The sequence below is a fragment of the Aotus nancymaae genome, unplaced genomic scaffold (assembly GCF_030222135.1).
Source record: "Aotus nancymaae isolate 86718 unplaced genomic scaffold, 86718_ANA_hifiasm-v0.15.2.pri h1tg000059l, whole genome shotgun sequence".
NCBI classification, from domain to species: domain Eukaryota; kingdom Metazoa; phylum Chordata; class Mammalia; order Primates; family Aotidae; genus Aotus; species Aotus nancymaae.
In genome coordinates, this window is record NW_026988473.1 from 9,905,461 (window position 1) to 9,922,227 (window position 16,767).

General features: G+C 52.2%; 1 protein-coding gene across 3 annotated transcripts; it reads right to left on the reverse strand.

Moving 5' to 3' along the window:
• Positions 1–2,408: 2,408 nt before the first annotated feature.
• On the reverse strand, positions 2,409–16,514 carry MS4A15 (membrane spanning 4-domains A15). 3 transcript variants are annotated; one of them, XM_064365489.1, is made up of 7 exons: positions 16,440–16,514; positions 15,861–16,113; positions 10,993–11,115; positions 7,317–7,373; positions 5,213–5,305; positions 4,765–4,878; positions 2,409–3,515 (listed from the first exon to the last, which is right to left on the reverse strand). In XM_064365489.1, exons 2-7 carry the CDS (start codon positions 16,083–16,085, stop codon positions 3,399–3,401), a joined length of 729 nt encoding a protein of 242 aa, XP_064221559.1. In that variant the 5' UTR covers positions 16,086–16,113; positions 16,440–16,514; the 3' UTR covers positions 2,409–3,398. The 3 variants fall into 3 exon arrangements, with proteins under 3 accessions (XP_064221559.1, XP_064221560.1, XP_064221561.1); XM_064365490.1 differs by lacking the exon at positions 16,440–16,514 and having other exon boundaries at positions 15,861–16,117; XM_064365491.1 differs by lacking the exons at positions 10,993–11,115; positions 16,440–16,514 and having other exon boundaries at positions 15,861–16,117.
• Positions 16,515–16,767: the final 253 nt, after the last annotated feature.

A 16,767-nucleotide genomic window follows, 5' to 3' on the forward strand; every position in this document is an offset into this window, starting at 1 on the left:
GTATTTCAAAATTCCCTCCCAGGATGTGATTTTTGATAAACAGAGGTCTTAATTTTTAATAAACTCTAATTTATTAGTATTGTCTTTTATTGTTAGTGTGTTTTACATTTCTAGTTTAGGAAATCTTTGCTTATCTCCAAATATATTTTCCTATGTTTTCTTTTGGAAGCTTGTTTTGTTATAAAAGTTAGGTCTGTGACTCGTGCCGAATTAATTTTTATGTACGGTGTGGGGTGGGAATTACGGTCCTTTTCTTCTATGTCAATATACAATTGCTTCAGGACCGTTGATGAAAAAGAATGTCATTTATCCACTTAATTGTGGGTGCCTTTGTCATCGATCAAGGGACCATATGTGAGGGTCTGTTTCTGAGCTCTCTATTTCATTCCATGGGTCTTTTTGTCTGTTTTTTCTCTAAAACGATGTCTAAATTATTGCTTTGTAGTAAATCTTGAAATCAGGTAGTTTAAATCCTCCAACTTTGTCTTTAAGTGTTCTTCTATTTTTTAATTTCCTTTGACTTTCCATATAAATTTTAAAATTAGCTTGTCAAGTTCCCCAAAATAAACTCCTAAAATTTTGAATGGAATCATATTGAATTTATGCTAAATTTTGGAGATCGATGGCATTTAGAAAACCTTGAGCTTCTCAATTCATGAACACAGGATATCATTTCATTGACTTAGAGCTTTGTTAATTTCTCTTAGACCTTTGTTAATTTCTCCTTGTAACGTTTTGTAGTTCTCAGCGTTCTTCCTCACAGAAATTATCTCTCTACCTCCCATTTACTCTCAGTGTTGACAGAAAATGTAATTTTGCCAATTCAGGATAACTCAGTCACTTCCAGTGACTTCCAGTCCATAAGCCCTCGTCTGTCCTTGCTAGCCTCTGCTGAGGTGTAGTTTATTCTTGCTGGTCTCTCAGTGGTGGCCACTGTCCCCTTCTTATTTGCTGCTCATATTTGTTATAAAGTCTCACATAATCCACATTACACATCAGGCCACTCGCCAGCTCAGGAGACAGGAAGCTTTCTCATGCTTGGACTCATTTACTACACGGGAGTGGGGGCCGCTGTGTCGCCAGGCACAGTCCCCAGCCGTATCTATGTTGTGGCTCCATGCTGTCTGGACATGGGACATCTCTAGGGACCTGTGGTCTTTAATTCTTCTTAATGGATCTGTGTTTTTTGGCCTACACACTTCCCAAGGGATTTGGTCAGCAGAGGAGAGAGGGCAGCAATCCCAGCTTGGGTTAAGCACTCTCTCTCTCTCTCTCCCCCGCCCAGCTTCTCCCCTCAGTTCTGAAATGTCTCTAGTCTCCTTTATGTGGCAAGAAAACTGGTCCTAAATCCTCAAGTACATTTCCTCCGGCTCTATACTTAACGATCTTAAACTCTAAGCTCCAAATCCTCGAGTCTCCTTTCTTGATTGTGAAAGCCAAACCTTGTGGTACCCCTTACCCCAACTCTGCACTGACGTGACCCTGAGAGTGAATGTTCCCTTGGATGGCACCTCCCTTGCCCCACCCTCATTCCAGTGTTGTGGTCGTGGCACTTAGCCACCTAGTGGACCACCCCTCCTTTGGGAAGACGGCACAGGAGGGGCAGCATTTAAACAGGGTCTTAAAGGAGGCGTGGGAGTTTGTTGGGTGAAGAAGTGAGTGTGCTGAGGAACGCAGCCCATCTTAGTTTTTGGGATGAAGAAACAGAAGGAATGAGGAGAAGGGGCTGGTGGGAAGCACTTTGGTTTGTACTAAGGGAAGACCAGGTGGTGAGAACACGGACTCTGACGTCACATGGAACTAGGCGCAGATCTCAGCTTTTTTTGTTGTTTGTTTGAGACGGAGTCTCACTCTGTCACCCAGGCTGGAGTGCTGGAGTGCCGTGGTGCGATCTCAGCTCACTGCAACTCCACCTCCCAGGTTCAAGCGATTCTCCGGCCTCAGCCTCCTGAGTAGCTGGGACTACAGGCACGTACCACCATGCCCGGCTAATTTTTTATATTTTTAGTAGAGACAGGGTTTCACTGTGTTAGCCAGGCTGGTCCTTGATCTCCTGACCTTGTGATCCGCCGGCCTCAGCCTCCCAAAGTGCTGGGATTACAGGTGTGAGCCACTGTGCCCAGCCCAGATCCCAGCTTTTCTCCTTACTAGCTTGGTGGCCTTGGGCATATAATTTAACCTCTTCAAGCTTCAGTGTTCTTAGTTGCGGAGGGGGGATATGAATGCATGTTTGTTTGAGCTGAGATGGGGACAGAAGAAGTGTAAGGATTACACCACACAGAGCGTGGCACCCAGAGGTGCCCTTTTGCTGTGACAGTGGGACAGTTACCCACGTCCTCTGATAAATGTGGGATGACCCTCAGAAGCCTCTGAGGTTAAAAAGAAAACGTCATTGCAACGAGACCAGCTCAAAACTTAAGCCACATGGTTTATTTCGTTCTGTGGTGTGGATGAGACAAGCTATCTCATCTATCAGCGCCTGTGGACACCAGGCTGACAGTGTCTCCTCGTCCCCTGGAGACAAAGCCCAGGTCCCATGTAACCTCTGTGGTAGCCTTGTCTTTGAGCTATGGAGGTGGGCAAGGGAGTGCTGAGAGGCACAGGGAAGTCCCTAACTGCCACTGCTGTGCCCCTGTCGATGCTGACTGTGGTAGGCCTCAGGAGGGAGCTGGCGTCTGCCCTCCGCTGCAACCTCCCCCACCTTGGGAGATGGTGGTGGGGGGCGGGGCTGATGCTGACTCCATAGCCAGATAAGGAAAAAGAGGGTTTCCAGGGAATAGGGGGTGATGCCTGGCTTACATCCAGGACTTCAGGGAGCCTGGGGAGCTGGAAGAGCCTTATGAACATTATCTGGTTCAACACTCGAGTTTCCAAATGGGAAACCTGAGGTCCACGGATGTGGCAACAGATGACAAAGGACAGAGCTGATCTTGGGGCCAGGAGACCTGAGGTCAGGCCGCTGCCCTGCTGTGTGGCCTCGGCCTGGCAGCTGCACCTCTGTGGAATGCCAGAGTCAGACTCTTCCATTCTGGAGGATTCCCGGCTCTCTGAGCTTAATGACCTGCCTGAGGCCTGAGGGTCAGGGCAGGCCTCGAACCTGAGTCTTCAGTGAGGCTAGGATCTCCCCTATGAGCAGAGAAATACACAGAGGGTGTCCCTGGAAGGGTGATGGGACTTGGGGAGCTGAAGGATGCACACCCCCGATGTCAGCCTGGTGTCTTTTAGAAAGAAGCCACTGGGGAAAGTGTGGGAGGGATGTCCCTGGGCACACCTCACTCAGTGGACGTGGTGGGGGAGGGTGGCCGAGGTGGGGCTGGCCCCTGATGAACAAGGTGGGGGTGGGGAGAGGCTGGGCCCAGAGGGGAGAGGCTGGACGCCACCTGCAGGTGCCACATCTGCTACTCAGACGCCTCCTTGGGCATATATGCCACATTGTCATAGGCAGGGGGCGGAGAGGCTGCCGGGCTGGGGATGTTGAAGTCTGCACTGAAGGCGCTTGGCAGGAAGATCACGGGCTGCAGAGAAAACAGCACTGAGCTCTTGGAGGACGCTGGAGCTTCAGGCTAGTGTCACAATAGTGCCCCCTTGTGGGTCACCTGAGAACAGCGCCCTGATACTGAATTCTGCGTCTGAATTGCACCCTTAGGGCTCTGCGTGCAACCAGTATTTCAAACAACACGTATTGGGGCCAACTATGATCCAGGCACCGGGAGTACAGCAGTGAACAGAACAGACAAAAGCCCCACTTCGCCAGGCGCTAACGTTCTGATGTTCCTTCTCTCCCAGCTGCCCTGGCCTGGTTCAGGACTTTGCGCTCTCTTGCCGGCACCGTGGCATCGGCCTCGAACCCCTCTACCTCCCGGCGCTGGACAGATCCTCTGGACTGATTTCCCTGAGCCAGCTCACTCCCCTGCTCAGACCTTCAGTGCCCCGACCCTCAATGTACCCCACCATGCCCTGTGGCTTGCATTTGCCTGCCTGAGACAGCCTTTGCTCCAACTGGTTCCCCTGCCTTGAACGCTCCCTCCAGCCCCTTTCCATCACCACTGTACTCCATTTTTTTGGAAGTTAAAGCTTAATTTCCATCTCTGTCATGCTGCCCTCCCTGATGCCCCTGTCTTCCATGTGGCCTGGGAAGCCCAAAAAGTCCCACTCCTCTGAGTGCAGCACTGCCCCCACAGCCCAAGCCCAGGCCTTCCATCTGCAGGGCTCCCTGCAGGGCTGCACACAGCAGTGGCTCCGTGGATGCTGGTGCCACCCTGTGCCTCGAGGAGAACAGTCCTGTCTTTGCTGAACTGCAAAGACGTCTTTGGTTTTGCTTTGGTTTTAGAGACAGCCTCACTCTGTCACCCAGGCTGAAGGGCAGTAGTGTGATTGTAGCTCACTGCAGCCTCAACCTCCTGGGCTCAAGCGATCCTCCTGCCTCAGTCTCCCGACTAGCGAGGACTACAGGTGCGTACCACCACACCTGGCTAATTTTGCAGCGATAGGAATTTTTATGTTGCCCAGGCTCGTAAGAGATCTCCTGGGCTCAAGAAATCCTCCTGTCCTGTTTCCCAAAGTACTGGGATCGCAGGCGTGAGTCACCACACCCAGCCCAAAGACTTCTTTGGCCCCCTTGACATGGATGGGACACCTCTCCTAGTGCTGTTTCTCCATATTCCTTCCCAGAGGGCAGAGGGAGGGAGCTGGAGGCAGAGCATGTGCCCAGCCAACTGCCTTCCAGAGGCTCAGGTTTAGTGGATGTGGGGTGGGGGCACTCACTGCGTTGGCCTGGGCACGAGTGGCCTGGCACCCGAAGTGGGTGGCAATGACTGCGATGAAGAACTCCAGGATGGTGAAGATAGTCAGCACGGCCAGATAGCCCCTGCCCACATCCTGGGGGCCAAAATCCACAGAAAGGTGAGCCCAGAGTTCTAGACTAAGGGGGTTCCCTGCGTAAGAATCACTTGCCCAAGGTCACATAGCTCGTTGGTGGCAGAGCTGTGCCTGGAGGCAGTCCCCCTGCCGCCCGTCCTGCACCCTCCCCTTCACCCTACAGGCTGCCTCCTTGTTCCTTCTGGTGCCCATCTCGGGGAAGGCTCAGAGGGTCCATGGATTCTTGAGGTCTATAGGGACTGGCAGGCCCTGCCCGTGTCCTGGTGCTGCAGATGCTCACCCCTTGCCCTCCTGGACACAGCTTTCCCACCCCTGGGGCCATCTGACAACGCACCCAGTTAGTTACACCAAAATCCATGAGCAGGATGGCCGTCCCAGCAAAGGCCGCCATGGCGCTGAGGATGTTGGTGCCTAGGCTGCTCCTCACCTGCAGAGGCAGAGAGACAAGCAGGGGAAGAGGGGAAGAGATGGGGAAATGGCAGGGGCCCCTGCTCAGCTGCCCAGCCCCCAGCATGTCCCTCCCACAGCCAAGGAGGCAGCGGCCATGCCACCCTGCGCGCAGCCGCGTTCTCATCGACCACTCGCCTTTTCTCCTCCCCTGGGACCTCGGGAGGAGGCCTTGTTGTCTCTCTTTCCTTCTCTTGTCTTCTTGGAAGACGGGCACCACCTCCTTTACAGCCTCTCTGGGTGGAGTTTGCAGCCTCCAGCCTACCCCTTACTGTGGCTCCCTCGCCCCCGGGCCCAGCATCTTGCAAGGGCAGCTGCGGCTGAGGGCTGCTCAGGGGCATGGGTTGGGGAGGCCCTTTGCTGTGGACACTGAGGCCTGGTGAGGAGAGGGGTTGAGTTTATTTCCAGGAGGTCCCAGGAAGCGGCTGGCAGAGTGAGGCACTGCAGACCCCGGTGGGGCACCAGGCAGAGACAGGAGTGGCAGGAGCCGATGGCCTGAAGGTTGGATGGGCTGAGAGGCCTAAGACTTGAGGCTCTGAAGAGCGTGCAGGGCAAGTGACTTGTAGGTTGGTCCAGGCAACCACCCACGGGTCACCATCCCTGTGCAGCCAGAACCTGATGATCTCGTGACCCATAGCTGGAGCCTTCTGGTTAATCTGCCCCAGGCTTAAAGGAGGAGCCCCTCATGGGTGGGCTGGGGACTCTAGGACCTCTCCAGGTTTAAAGACACCTGATTCTTCTTCTTCTTTTTAAATAGAAACCAGGAGCTCGTTGAGATCAGATCAGCCTCACAAGAAATCCATTAATTGATTCATTAAGTCAAAAGCTTTTATTGAGCACCTGCTGCATGCCAGGCCCTCTGCAAGGTGCTGAGTCCAGACTCAGCCAGGACCCTAGGTCAGGTCTTGTTCTCCTGGAGCTTATGGGCTGGGGGATGCTGGGTTCGGTCCCGAGAGTCCTGTCTTCTGGTCCTGCCCTTACACCACCCATTCTCCGCCCAACCCCTGGGACACCTTGCAAGTATGGGAATAGGGCAAGGAATCCCCTGCTGAAGACTGTGGTCTCTCATTGCCCTTAAAATAAACCTGAACTTGGCATTTAGGCTCTGAGTCACCTCCCCAGCCTCTCCCTCTTGGCCCAGCCCTTGTGTGTGGTGGTCTGGGACCCCGGTCCCCTGTCCAGAGCCTGTAGCGTTTCCCAACTGGGCTCTTCCATGGCTGTTGCCCTCTGAACTGTGAGGACTTGGTTCACTGACCCCAGCTCAGGGACCCCAGTTGAGCTTAGAATGACTGACATTATCCTGTCAGCTTCCTTTCGGCACATTCCACGCTTGGCGACGATCTTCTTTGTTAGTTTGCTTTATGGGTGCCTTACCAGGCACCAGAAGGTAAGTGCCGTGACCCTCACTGCCGTGGCCCCAGCCTGACACGAAGCGCACAGCCCCCTGTTCAAAGCCTCCGTCGCCTCCCCATGCCTACAGAAGGCACCAAGCCTCCTGAGACTGCGATCCAGCCCCATCGTGGGATTAAATCTCTCTGTCTAGTGTCTTTCCACTTTCCTTCCCCTGCCTTTGCCCTCGTTGGACGGAGCCATGCGTGGTTTCAGCGGCGACCCTGCCCACGCCCCTCCGTGCATTCTCAAGCTTTCCCTGTGGTGTTTCTACGTCCTCTCTGCTTACTGAGGCCCAGCAGGGCTCCGCTCTGCCAGGACGTCTTCTAGCACCTTTCCTTTCTCGGAGTGACCATGAACATTTTATCCGTGGACCTCACTTTCCACCCTGGCTTGTGTATTGAGAGGTCAATCCTGTCTTCTCCTGTACGTGCATGGTCTGCGTCTGGTCTGCCTGGATGGTGGCCCGCCCCTAACACTTAGCAGGTCCCTCAGAAGTGCTGGGGAATGAGCTGAAGGAGTGAGTGGACGGGAGGGGCGGGGCAGGGTGGGATTCTGCCGTGGCCTCATCCCAGCCCCTGGGTCCCCCTGTTCAGACTCACCAGGCAGCTGGTGTGGTTCTTCTCCGCCGCCACTGAGAGGGATCCGGAGATGATGAACTGTGTGGGGAGAGGGGACACAGTGAGGCCCAGTGAGAGACTCAGCCAGGACCCTGGGCAGGGCACACGCTGCTTGGGCTCTGTAGAGAGGTGTGAGGGAGAGAGAGCAGCCTTCTGATGCCACATTCTCTGCCAGGTAGGCACCTTGGGGTCTCTCAGTAAGGGTGTCCCCTGTCCAGGGAACTAGGGCTGTGGCTTACAAGGTGAGAGGTTTCATTGACATCATATCATCAGGGCCTCATGGGGAAGACATTGTTCCTTCAAATATTCACTTATCAAACATTTACTGAGTGAGGCTGAATGTGGTGGCTCATGCCTGTGATCCCAGCATGAGGATTGGGAGGCCGAGGTGGGAGGATCACTTGAAATCAGTAGTTTGAGACCAGCCTGGCCAACATGGTGAAACTCCAGTCTCTACTAAAAATACAAAATGAGCTGGGCATGGTGGCATGCACCTGTAATCCCAGTTATTTGGGAGACTGAGGAGCAAGAATCACTTGAACCAGGGAGGAGGAGGTTGCAGTGAGCCAAGACAGCATCACTGCACTCCAGCCTGGGGGACAGAGTGAGACTCTGTCTCAAAACAAAAAACAGAAAAACTCGAACATTTTCTGAGTGGCAGTTATGTGTCAGGACTATAACAGAGTTGAATAAGGCGACCAGATCCCTGCCCTCTTGGAGCTCATATTCTAATTGGGGAAGACTGACGCTTAGTGAACAGTGAAGTTTTAAAAGTACAGATAGTGGTGCTAAGAGCTGTGATGAAGACATGGGGGCCACAGGGGCTCCTCGAGGCTGGGTGGGGGGTCAGGGTTGTCTCTGTGAGCTGGGATGACAACAGTGGGGCATGAGGCTGCCTATGAGGATGGCCCAGGGACCTGCATCTTGGCACCTATGTACTTGGCAGTGCCTGACACACTGAGGTGGGGCTGGCCCTGCACCTGCTGAGCTGAGAGGATGGAGCTGAGCAGCGCTGTGTCCCTCTGGGCCTGCAATTTGCAGGTGGCACTCAGCTGCCATGCTGGGGAGACTGCAGGTTCAGTGGCAGGTGGAGGCGGCCCTGGGGTGACACGGAGACAGAGGACCAGGAAGGAGTCGCCATAGGTCTCCAGCGGGCGCAGATCAGCATGGGGGTGACAGGTGTGGGAAGCAGTGGACACACTCAGGCTGCACTCTGCAGGGCGGGCCGACAGGACCTGCTGCTGGGGTGGGTGTGGAGCAGAGAAAGACAAGACTCTAGGATGATTCTTGGGATGTGTTTAGCATTGGCAGTTGGGTGGCTGGAGGTGCCATTTGCTGAGATGAGGAGATGACAGGAGGAAGAGTGTTGGAGGCAAGCCTATGACAGGCATCCAGGGCTTCCTTTTGATATGCTGAGTTGCCTCTTCAACATCAAGTGGTGTTGTCAAGAGGGCGGCTGGGTTTGGAATCCGGCTATCTGGGCTGGAGACAGGCATGATGCCTTATTGATGAGGAAGTCAAGCCCCAGAGACAGTGACTTGCCCAGGTTCATACAGAGAAGGAGGCCTGGCTGCCTCTGCATCCCTGCTGACTGCCTCTTTCCTTCTGTACCATCCTGGAATTCTGGGAATTTTCTTTTTTCTTTTCCTTTTTTTTTTGAGACAGATTCTTGCTGCGTCACCCTGGCTGGAGGGCAGTGGCGTCATCTTGGCTCACTGCAACCTCTACCTCCCTGGTTCAAGCAATTCCCCTGCCTCAACCTCCCGAGTAGCTGGGATTACAGGCATATGCCACCATGCCCGGCTAATTTTTTTTGTATTTTTAGTAGAGATGGGGTTTCACTATGTTGGCCAAACTGGTCTTGAACTCCTAACTTCAGGCAATCCACATGCCTTGGCCTCCCAAAGTGCTGGGATTACAGGCATGAGCCACCATGCCCTGTCTAATTCTGGGAATTTTCAACTAAGGACTCCTTTGAGCCTCCAAGAAAAGCGATGAGTACGCTTTCTAGAAAAATGCACATAATACCCCTCTATTTTCAGGGGTCCCCAGAGGTTAGCAATGTGAAACACCAACAGAATGACTGAAAGTCGGAGCGCACACATGTCCTGCCAGGATCTCCTGACCCTGATGTCTCCTGAGACCGAAAAGCAAGTTTTTGCTTTTGTTCCTTCCCCCAGTTTTGAAGTTTTGCTGGGCATATTTGTGATAAAGCCCGCAGGAGGGGGCTCGGAGGGGAAAGTGACCCCTTTGTTTCTCCCTGTGAGCTTTCCTGATTGCAAAATTTTCCTCCAACTTCGGGTCACTATGCACCATGCAAAGGGTCAGAGCTTGTCCCCAAGCATGGCCAGGTGACTGTCCTGATCTGGTTGTGATGTGTCAGCCACTTTGTCCTCCTGGAGCCCCATCTAGGGGGTTTTGTGCTCTTGCTGGAGGCAGCCTGGCCAGGGAAAGAAAGTCACCGAGCCTCGGTTCTGGAACCTACACTCACACAATGGCGATCCCTTTTATGCAAATCTCTGGCTTTCTCTCCAAAAAGGGAATTACCCAGCAGTCACTACTTGGTGCAGAATTTTAGGGTTAGTAATCCACGCACCATGCACATTATCTCTTGATTTCCTCTGCAAACTATGGGGCAGGAAGGGCCAGATCCATGAGCCCAAGTTTTAGATGAGGAGGTTGAGGCTTGAGGTTCAGTGACACACCCAAGGGACTCTGCCTTAGCGTGCGGTGGAGCTGGGATTCAGACCCTGTTGACCTGACTCTGAAGCCTGTGCTTCCTTGGGGTGGCTGGAGGCTCTGGTGATGTGTTGATGAGGGTGCCAACACCAGGGTTCACTGCAAACACTGAAGCGCCCTCTAATGTTGGTGATGACAAGGACTCACTTGTCCATTCTTCCGCAGGGGTGAGTGGCCAGTTTGGCTGGGGGGAGGTGAGAGGAATGGGCTCAGGGCCTTCAGAGCTGGTCCGACTCCCAGGGGACAGGGCTCTTGGAAGGCTGGGACCCAACTCAGGGAGCTGGGGGGTTTCTGCAGGAGGGGTTTGGATGCGGGGTGAGGCTGGGATCTGGGTGGTGCAGGTGGTTTGGACCCAGTCCTTATAGCCTCCATCCCCCTTTTTTTTTTTTTTTTTTGAGACGGTGTCTTGCTTTGTTGCCCAGGCTGGAGTGCAGTGGCAAGATCTCAGCTCATTGCAACCTCCACCTCCCGGGTTAAAACGATTCTCTTGCCTCAGTCTCCCAAGTAGCTGGGATTACAGGCTTGTGCCACCATGCCCGGCTAATTTTTGTAGTTTTAGTAGAGACAGGGTTTCACTATGTTGGTTAGACTCTTCTTGAGCTCCTGACTTCAAGTGATCTGCCTGCTTCGACCTCCCAAAGTGCTGGGATTACAAGTGTGAGCCGGCCTTTCCTGTCCTTTTTGGCAGCTTCTCTGGCTGTTTGCTGGGAGCTTTCCATCCGCAGGAGCGGGGTCAGGTTCAGGTTTATGGAGAGGGTTTGGGAGGAGTTAGACTTAGACTCCAGTTCTTCTAGGAAGTGTCTCCAGGCCCCCACCTAGGACAGGCTATGCCCAGGAGTATGGGGGGTGGGTGCATGGGGGAGAGGTGAGCCTGGGCAGCATCCCCCCTACCCTCCCTTTCCATGGCCCGGGCACTTACGCAGGCTCCTCCCCAGAAGGGGACGCCGCCCTCTATGAAGAATATCCCCACGTGGCCGCGGCGAACCATGAGCAGCACGCTGCCAAAGCCCAGGTGGATGAGGCCGATGAGGATCTGGACCGTCTGTGGGAAGTCAGAGATCAGCGCTGCGGGGCCTGTTCCACACCGCCCCCTGTCGGCCCGGGGAGAGCGTGCCCGGCCCCACCTTCTGCCAGCTTCGGTGGGCGACTGGGAAAGAAACTCTTTGGAGGTGACATTATTACAGCAACCAACAAAGACACTTTTTTTTTTTTTTTAAAAGACGGGGTTTCACCATGTTGGTCAGGCTGGTCTTGAACTCCCGACCTCGGGTGATCCACCCGCCTTGGCCTCCAAAGTGCTTGGATTACAGGTGTGAGCCACCGCGCCCGGCCCAACAGAGACACTTTTAAGGAGAAAGGCAGTTCCCCGCAGCCTACGGGCCACACAGAGCAAGGCTCTCAGCCGGCCTGCCTCCTGCTTTCTGCTCTGATCATCTTCTGTGTCGCTGCCTGGCTTTCTTAGGACTCCATTCTATGACGCAAAGTTCCCTGCACTGCATGGCCTTCCTCATCCCCCAACACCCTCTCAGCCTGCCCCCAGCGCCTTCTCCTGGAGCATCTTTCTATTTCAGTGTCCATCACTGATCGTCTCACCCCTGGGCAGCAGCGGCCTCAGCTTGCTGAAATCTCCAGTGGGATTATTTTTTCTCTTTCCAAGAGTTGGTTTACCAGCACCATACTAGTCTATGCCCAGAAGTGGAATGGTTTTCCCAAGTGTGAGCTTCCAGTAAGGTCTGCCACATAGGCCAGGTGCGGTGGCTCATGCCTGTAATCCCAGCACTTTGGGAGGCCGAGGCAGGTGGATCATGAGGTCAGGAGTTCAAGACCAGCCTGACCAACATGGTGAAAACCCTGTCTCTACTAAAAATACAAAAAATTGGCCGGGTGTGGTGGCAGGCGCCTATAATCCCTGCTACTCAGGAGGCTGAGGCAGGAGAATCAATTGAACCTGGGAGGCGATTGAACTGGGAGCTGAGATTGCACCACTGCACTCCAGCCTGGGCGAGACTCTGTCTCAAAAAAAAAAAAAAAAAAAGGTCTACCACGGAGCAGAAACATTGCAGTGTTTTGGGTAACTATTGAATTCCGGAACTGAGTGGAAAGAGATGTTGAAGACCCCTGGAATCCAGCCCTGGGAGCCCAGCAGCCCCTTCCAGCTCCATGACTTCCACAGGGACTCCAGTGACCAGCACTCACCACTACCCAAACCAGCCCGGTCCTTGCGTGGGCAGTTCTGACTGGGAACAACTAGAATTGTTGTCTCAGCATCACGTGGAATATATATTTCTTTCTAACATGCATGGAATTTGGATATCCATGGGTGTGAGCCCCTGAATCTTCAGTGTCTTCCTCTCTTTAGCTGCCTGCCTTTCACCTTTTCAGTGTCCTCACAGGGCACAGCATGGCACGGTGTCCAAGATGCCAGTGTTGCTCCCCTTCCTTGTAGGTCTTTCCCCTGCTGGGAGACCACCACAGCCACCAGGATTATGCCTCGGGGAACATCCGCTGCTGCTTATCAAATGCTTGTCTGCGCTAAGCACCGTGCTGGGAATTTACAGATGTGGCCTCATTTAATCCTAATGAGAAGAGGTAGGTTATTATTATTATTATTGAGACGGAATTTCACTCTGTCACCCAGGCTGGAGTGCAATGGTGCGATCTCGGCTCACTGCAATCTCCATCTCCCGGGTTCAAGTGATTCTCCTGCCTCAGCCTACCTAGTAGATGGGATTGCAGGTGCTCACCACCATGCCCGGCTAATTTTTGTATTTTTAGTAGAGATGGGGTTTCGCCATGTTGGCCAGGCTGGTCTCAAACTCCTGACCTCAGTGATTCGTCTGCCTTGGCCTCCCAAAGTGTTGGGATTGCAGGCGTGGGCCACCGCACTCGGCCAGAGGTAGGTTATTATTATCCTAATTTTGGAGATGAGGAAACTGAGGCTCAGAGATGTTCAGTAACTTGCCTGAAGCGTCCCAGCTCTGAGGCGGCAGGCCAGCTAGGGCTGCAGTGGTGTTCTTCTCAATGGATGGGATTCCATAACTCTTAGTTCTATTTTCCACTTTTTGTGCTTTTCAGCAGTTTGTTTGTCTCATCTAATTTGTTTTCTTTTTGGAGGGGAGAGCGTTGGTGCCCAGGGTCTGCTCTGGGGTTTCGGAGTTCCAGCAGTTGTTGCCCTCTCTCTGCTCACTGTCTCCACGAGTCACAAGTCAGGTGGCTGTGCGGTCCTTGGTGTCTGTGCCCCAGTCCAGTCCCCTCCTGCACCAGTGGATGTGGTGCAGCTATTAGGGTAGAATTCCAGCATGTTTGAGCCAGAGGTCCTGGACGCCACAGAGCAGAGGGGTTAAAAGTAAAACTTTAGGGTCAACCATTTCTAGTTTATAGGATGCCACTCACCAGCAAATGACTTGGCCTTGACAAACTTCGGTTTTCTAATCTGTCCAGTAGGAGCTGTGATCCCCTTCTTTTTTGTTTGAGACGGAGTTTCACTCTTGTTATCCAGGCTGGAGTGCAGGGGTGCGATCTTGGCTCACTGCAATCTCCACCTCCCAGGTTCAAGTGATTCTCCTGCCTCAGTCTCTTGAGTAGCTGGGACTACAGTCATGTGCCACCACACCCAGCTAATTTTTGTGCGTGTGTGTGTGTGTTTTTTTTTTTTTTAGTAGAGACAGGTTTCACCATGTTGGCTAGGCTGGTCTTGAACTCCTGACCTCAGATGATCTGCCTGCCTCATCCTTCCAAAGTGCTGGGATTACAGGAGTGAGCCACCACACCTGCCCGTGATCCCCTTCTTACAAGGTGGTGCTGAGAATCTAGTGAGACTATGCGTGCTAAGTCCCCAGCACAGTATGTGCACCAGTCAGAGATGCTTAATAAGCAAGAGCTGTCATCATCTTCACCTTCATCATCATTGCTATTGCTCAATCTATGCTTTCTTCTTTCACCTGGAGAAACGGAGGCCAAGGAACAGTCTGAAGAATCTACATATGTGTGTGTATAATTAAAACAGCAGGAGTCCATTAGTCTGTCTCCATAATTTGAGTTCCTACATAACAAACTGCAACCTAACTCAGTACACAAACACACTGAAACCTATTTTAGGGGTATATTTTTGTAACCGATAGCTGAGTTTCAGCTAAGGACAAACAGCTGAGCTCCTGCCAATGGATCGGACCATGCCCAAACAAAGCAAACGTCTCATGACATCATGCCCAAATAAGGCAGACACCTAGCCGCAGCTGATCGGGGGATTTCTCTACTTCACTTCAGTGTTTGGCCTCAGAGAGCTTGCTATTCACACAGCTGGATGGAACTCTCTGAACCTCTTCTGGTTTTGAGTGCTGCCAGATTCATGAATTACTCTTAGCTCACATAAACTCTGTTAAATTTAATTTGTTTAAAGCTTTCTTTTCTTTCTTTCTTCTTTCCTTTCCTTCCTTCCTTCCTTCTTTCTCTTTCTTTCTTTCTTTCTTTCTTTTTCTTTCTGTCTTTCGCTCTCTCTCTCTTTTTCTTTCTTTTTTTTCACTGTGCCTCCCAGGCTGGAGTACAGTGGTGCGATCTTGGCTTACTGCAAAGTCTGCCTTCAGGGTTCAAGTGATTTTCCTGCCTCAGCCTCCCGAGCTGGGATTACAGGTGTGCACCACCATGCCTGGCTAATTTTGCATTTTTAGTAGATATGGTGTTTCACCATGTTGGCCAGGCTGATCTTGAACTCTTGACCTCAGATGATCCACCTGCCTCGGCCTCCCAGAGTGCTGGGATTATAAACATGAGCCACTGCACCTGGCCTAAAGCTTTTTTTTTTTTTTTTTTTAACACTATGTGTATACATACATACATGCAAATGAGTGTATATATGTTTCTATCTCTAGCTAATATTTTATGCCTTCAATATTTTATTGAGACCAATAGCTCAAGGCCATCTGGGATTGACAAATAGCTCAGAAGCTATTCTTCATGCACTGACAGCTCTACTGCGGCTGGCTGACTACCACTCCCACTTCCTCTCATCTCCCCCTTTCCTTTGCTCATTATGTTCCAGCTATGTCAAGCTTCCATCTTTTCCTGTAACAGCCACACTCATTCCCAATGCCTTTGCAATTGCTGTTCTCTCTACCTGGCGGAGCTTCCTCTCCAGCCCTTCCACCAGCAGCTCCCTTGGCTGGCTTCAATCTGACAGCCGGGTTTTAGCTGAAATGTCATCTCCCCAGAGAGAACTTTCCGTCTACCCTTGCTATTACTCCCCTTAGCCCCAGTCATAGTTTTCAACCTTATTTTTCTCTTTGGTGGTTTCTGAGTCATTTGTTTACTGGTTTATTCTCTGTGAGCTTTATGCGGGAAGGGTGCTTGTCTACCAGGTGCATGGATGAAGCTTTCAGTCATTACTAAGGTTTTTTTTTGAGACAGAGTCTTGTTCTGTTGCTCAGGCTGGAGTACAGTGGCGCGATCTTGACTCGCTGCAACCTCCGACTCCCGGGTTCAAGCCATTCTCCTGCCTCAGCCTCCCAAGTAGCTGGATCTACAGGCTTGCACCACCGTGCCCGGCTAATTTTTGTATTTTTAGTAGAGACGGAGTTTTTAGCATGTTGGCCAGGATGGTCTCGATCTCCTGACCTCGTGATCTGCCCGCCTCGGCCTCCCAAAGTGCTGGGATTACAGGGGTGAGCCACTGTGCCCGGCCATTACTAAGTATTTATTAACTGCCTTCTCCCCTCTCCAAAATGTGCATGAATGCTCCTGAGCTGGAGCACTCACTACCTGCCTCAGGTTATGCAGAGAGGCTGTTCTTACCCCTAAAGCTTTGGGCTCTCCTGTCAGGAATGTCTCCACGGGCCGCAAGTCAGGTGGCTGTGTGGTCCTTGGTGTCTGTGCCCCCAGCGGTGGCTCCTCAAACTGCATAATCCCTGGAGGCTGGCACACGGAGGTGGGCAGAATGGCTGGAGGTGGGCGGAGGCCACTGGCATTGCTCGGAGGGATGACAACAAACACCCCATTGCTGGTGGGAGCTGCAGACATCGTGCTCAGAGAGCCTGGAGAACAAAGGCTGGGGACAGAACAATGGTAATCGTCATTACACATGTGCACAAAGCTTTTTAGTTGATAAGCAACATGCCTACTTGCCCTTGCTTACTGGAGGCCTGAGAGGATGGCCCCAAATGCTCTTATCAAAGCTGGGAAGCTGAGACTCAGAGAAGCGAAGGATGTTTGAAGTCAAGGGCCTCTAGGTGGGGTAAAGCTGAGACTTGAATTCCAGTCTCTCTGGTCCAGAGGCCCTGCTCTTAATTTCTGTGCTATATTATATGGAAAGCTTCTTTTGGAGGAGTGTGTATTTAAATGCCCTTCTTTCCCCAGAAAGGGCAAGTGACTTACCTAAGGACACACAGCTAGTGGAAGATAGAGCTTGGCTAGAGCACCTGTTTCTTCACCGCTAGACCAGGACTCACTGCCACTTCCTGCCTCTCAGCTCACGGCTATAAGCTAGTGCCAATAATTCCCCTGGGTGTGGGAACTTCCCACCTGCTGTGGGAAGATTTCCATTTGGCCACCCAAGCAATTACCATTGATGTAGCCAAGATATGTGTAGATATGGAAACTTTAGGTGTGGCTGGGCAAACCCTTTGGGGAAAAAACACCCATTATCCAGGTGTCAGGAGATAAATTTCCAAGGAAACAGCAGAGTGATGAGTCTGCCAGATTA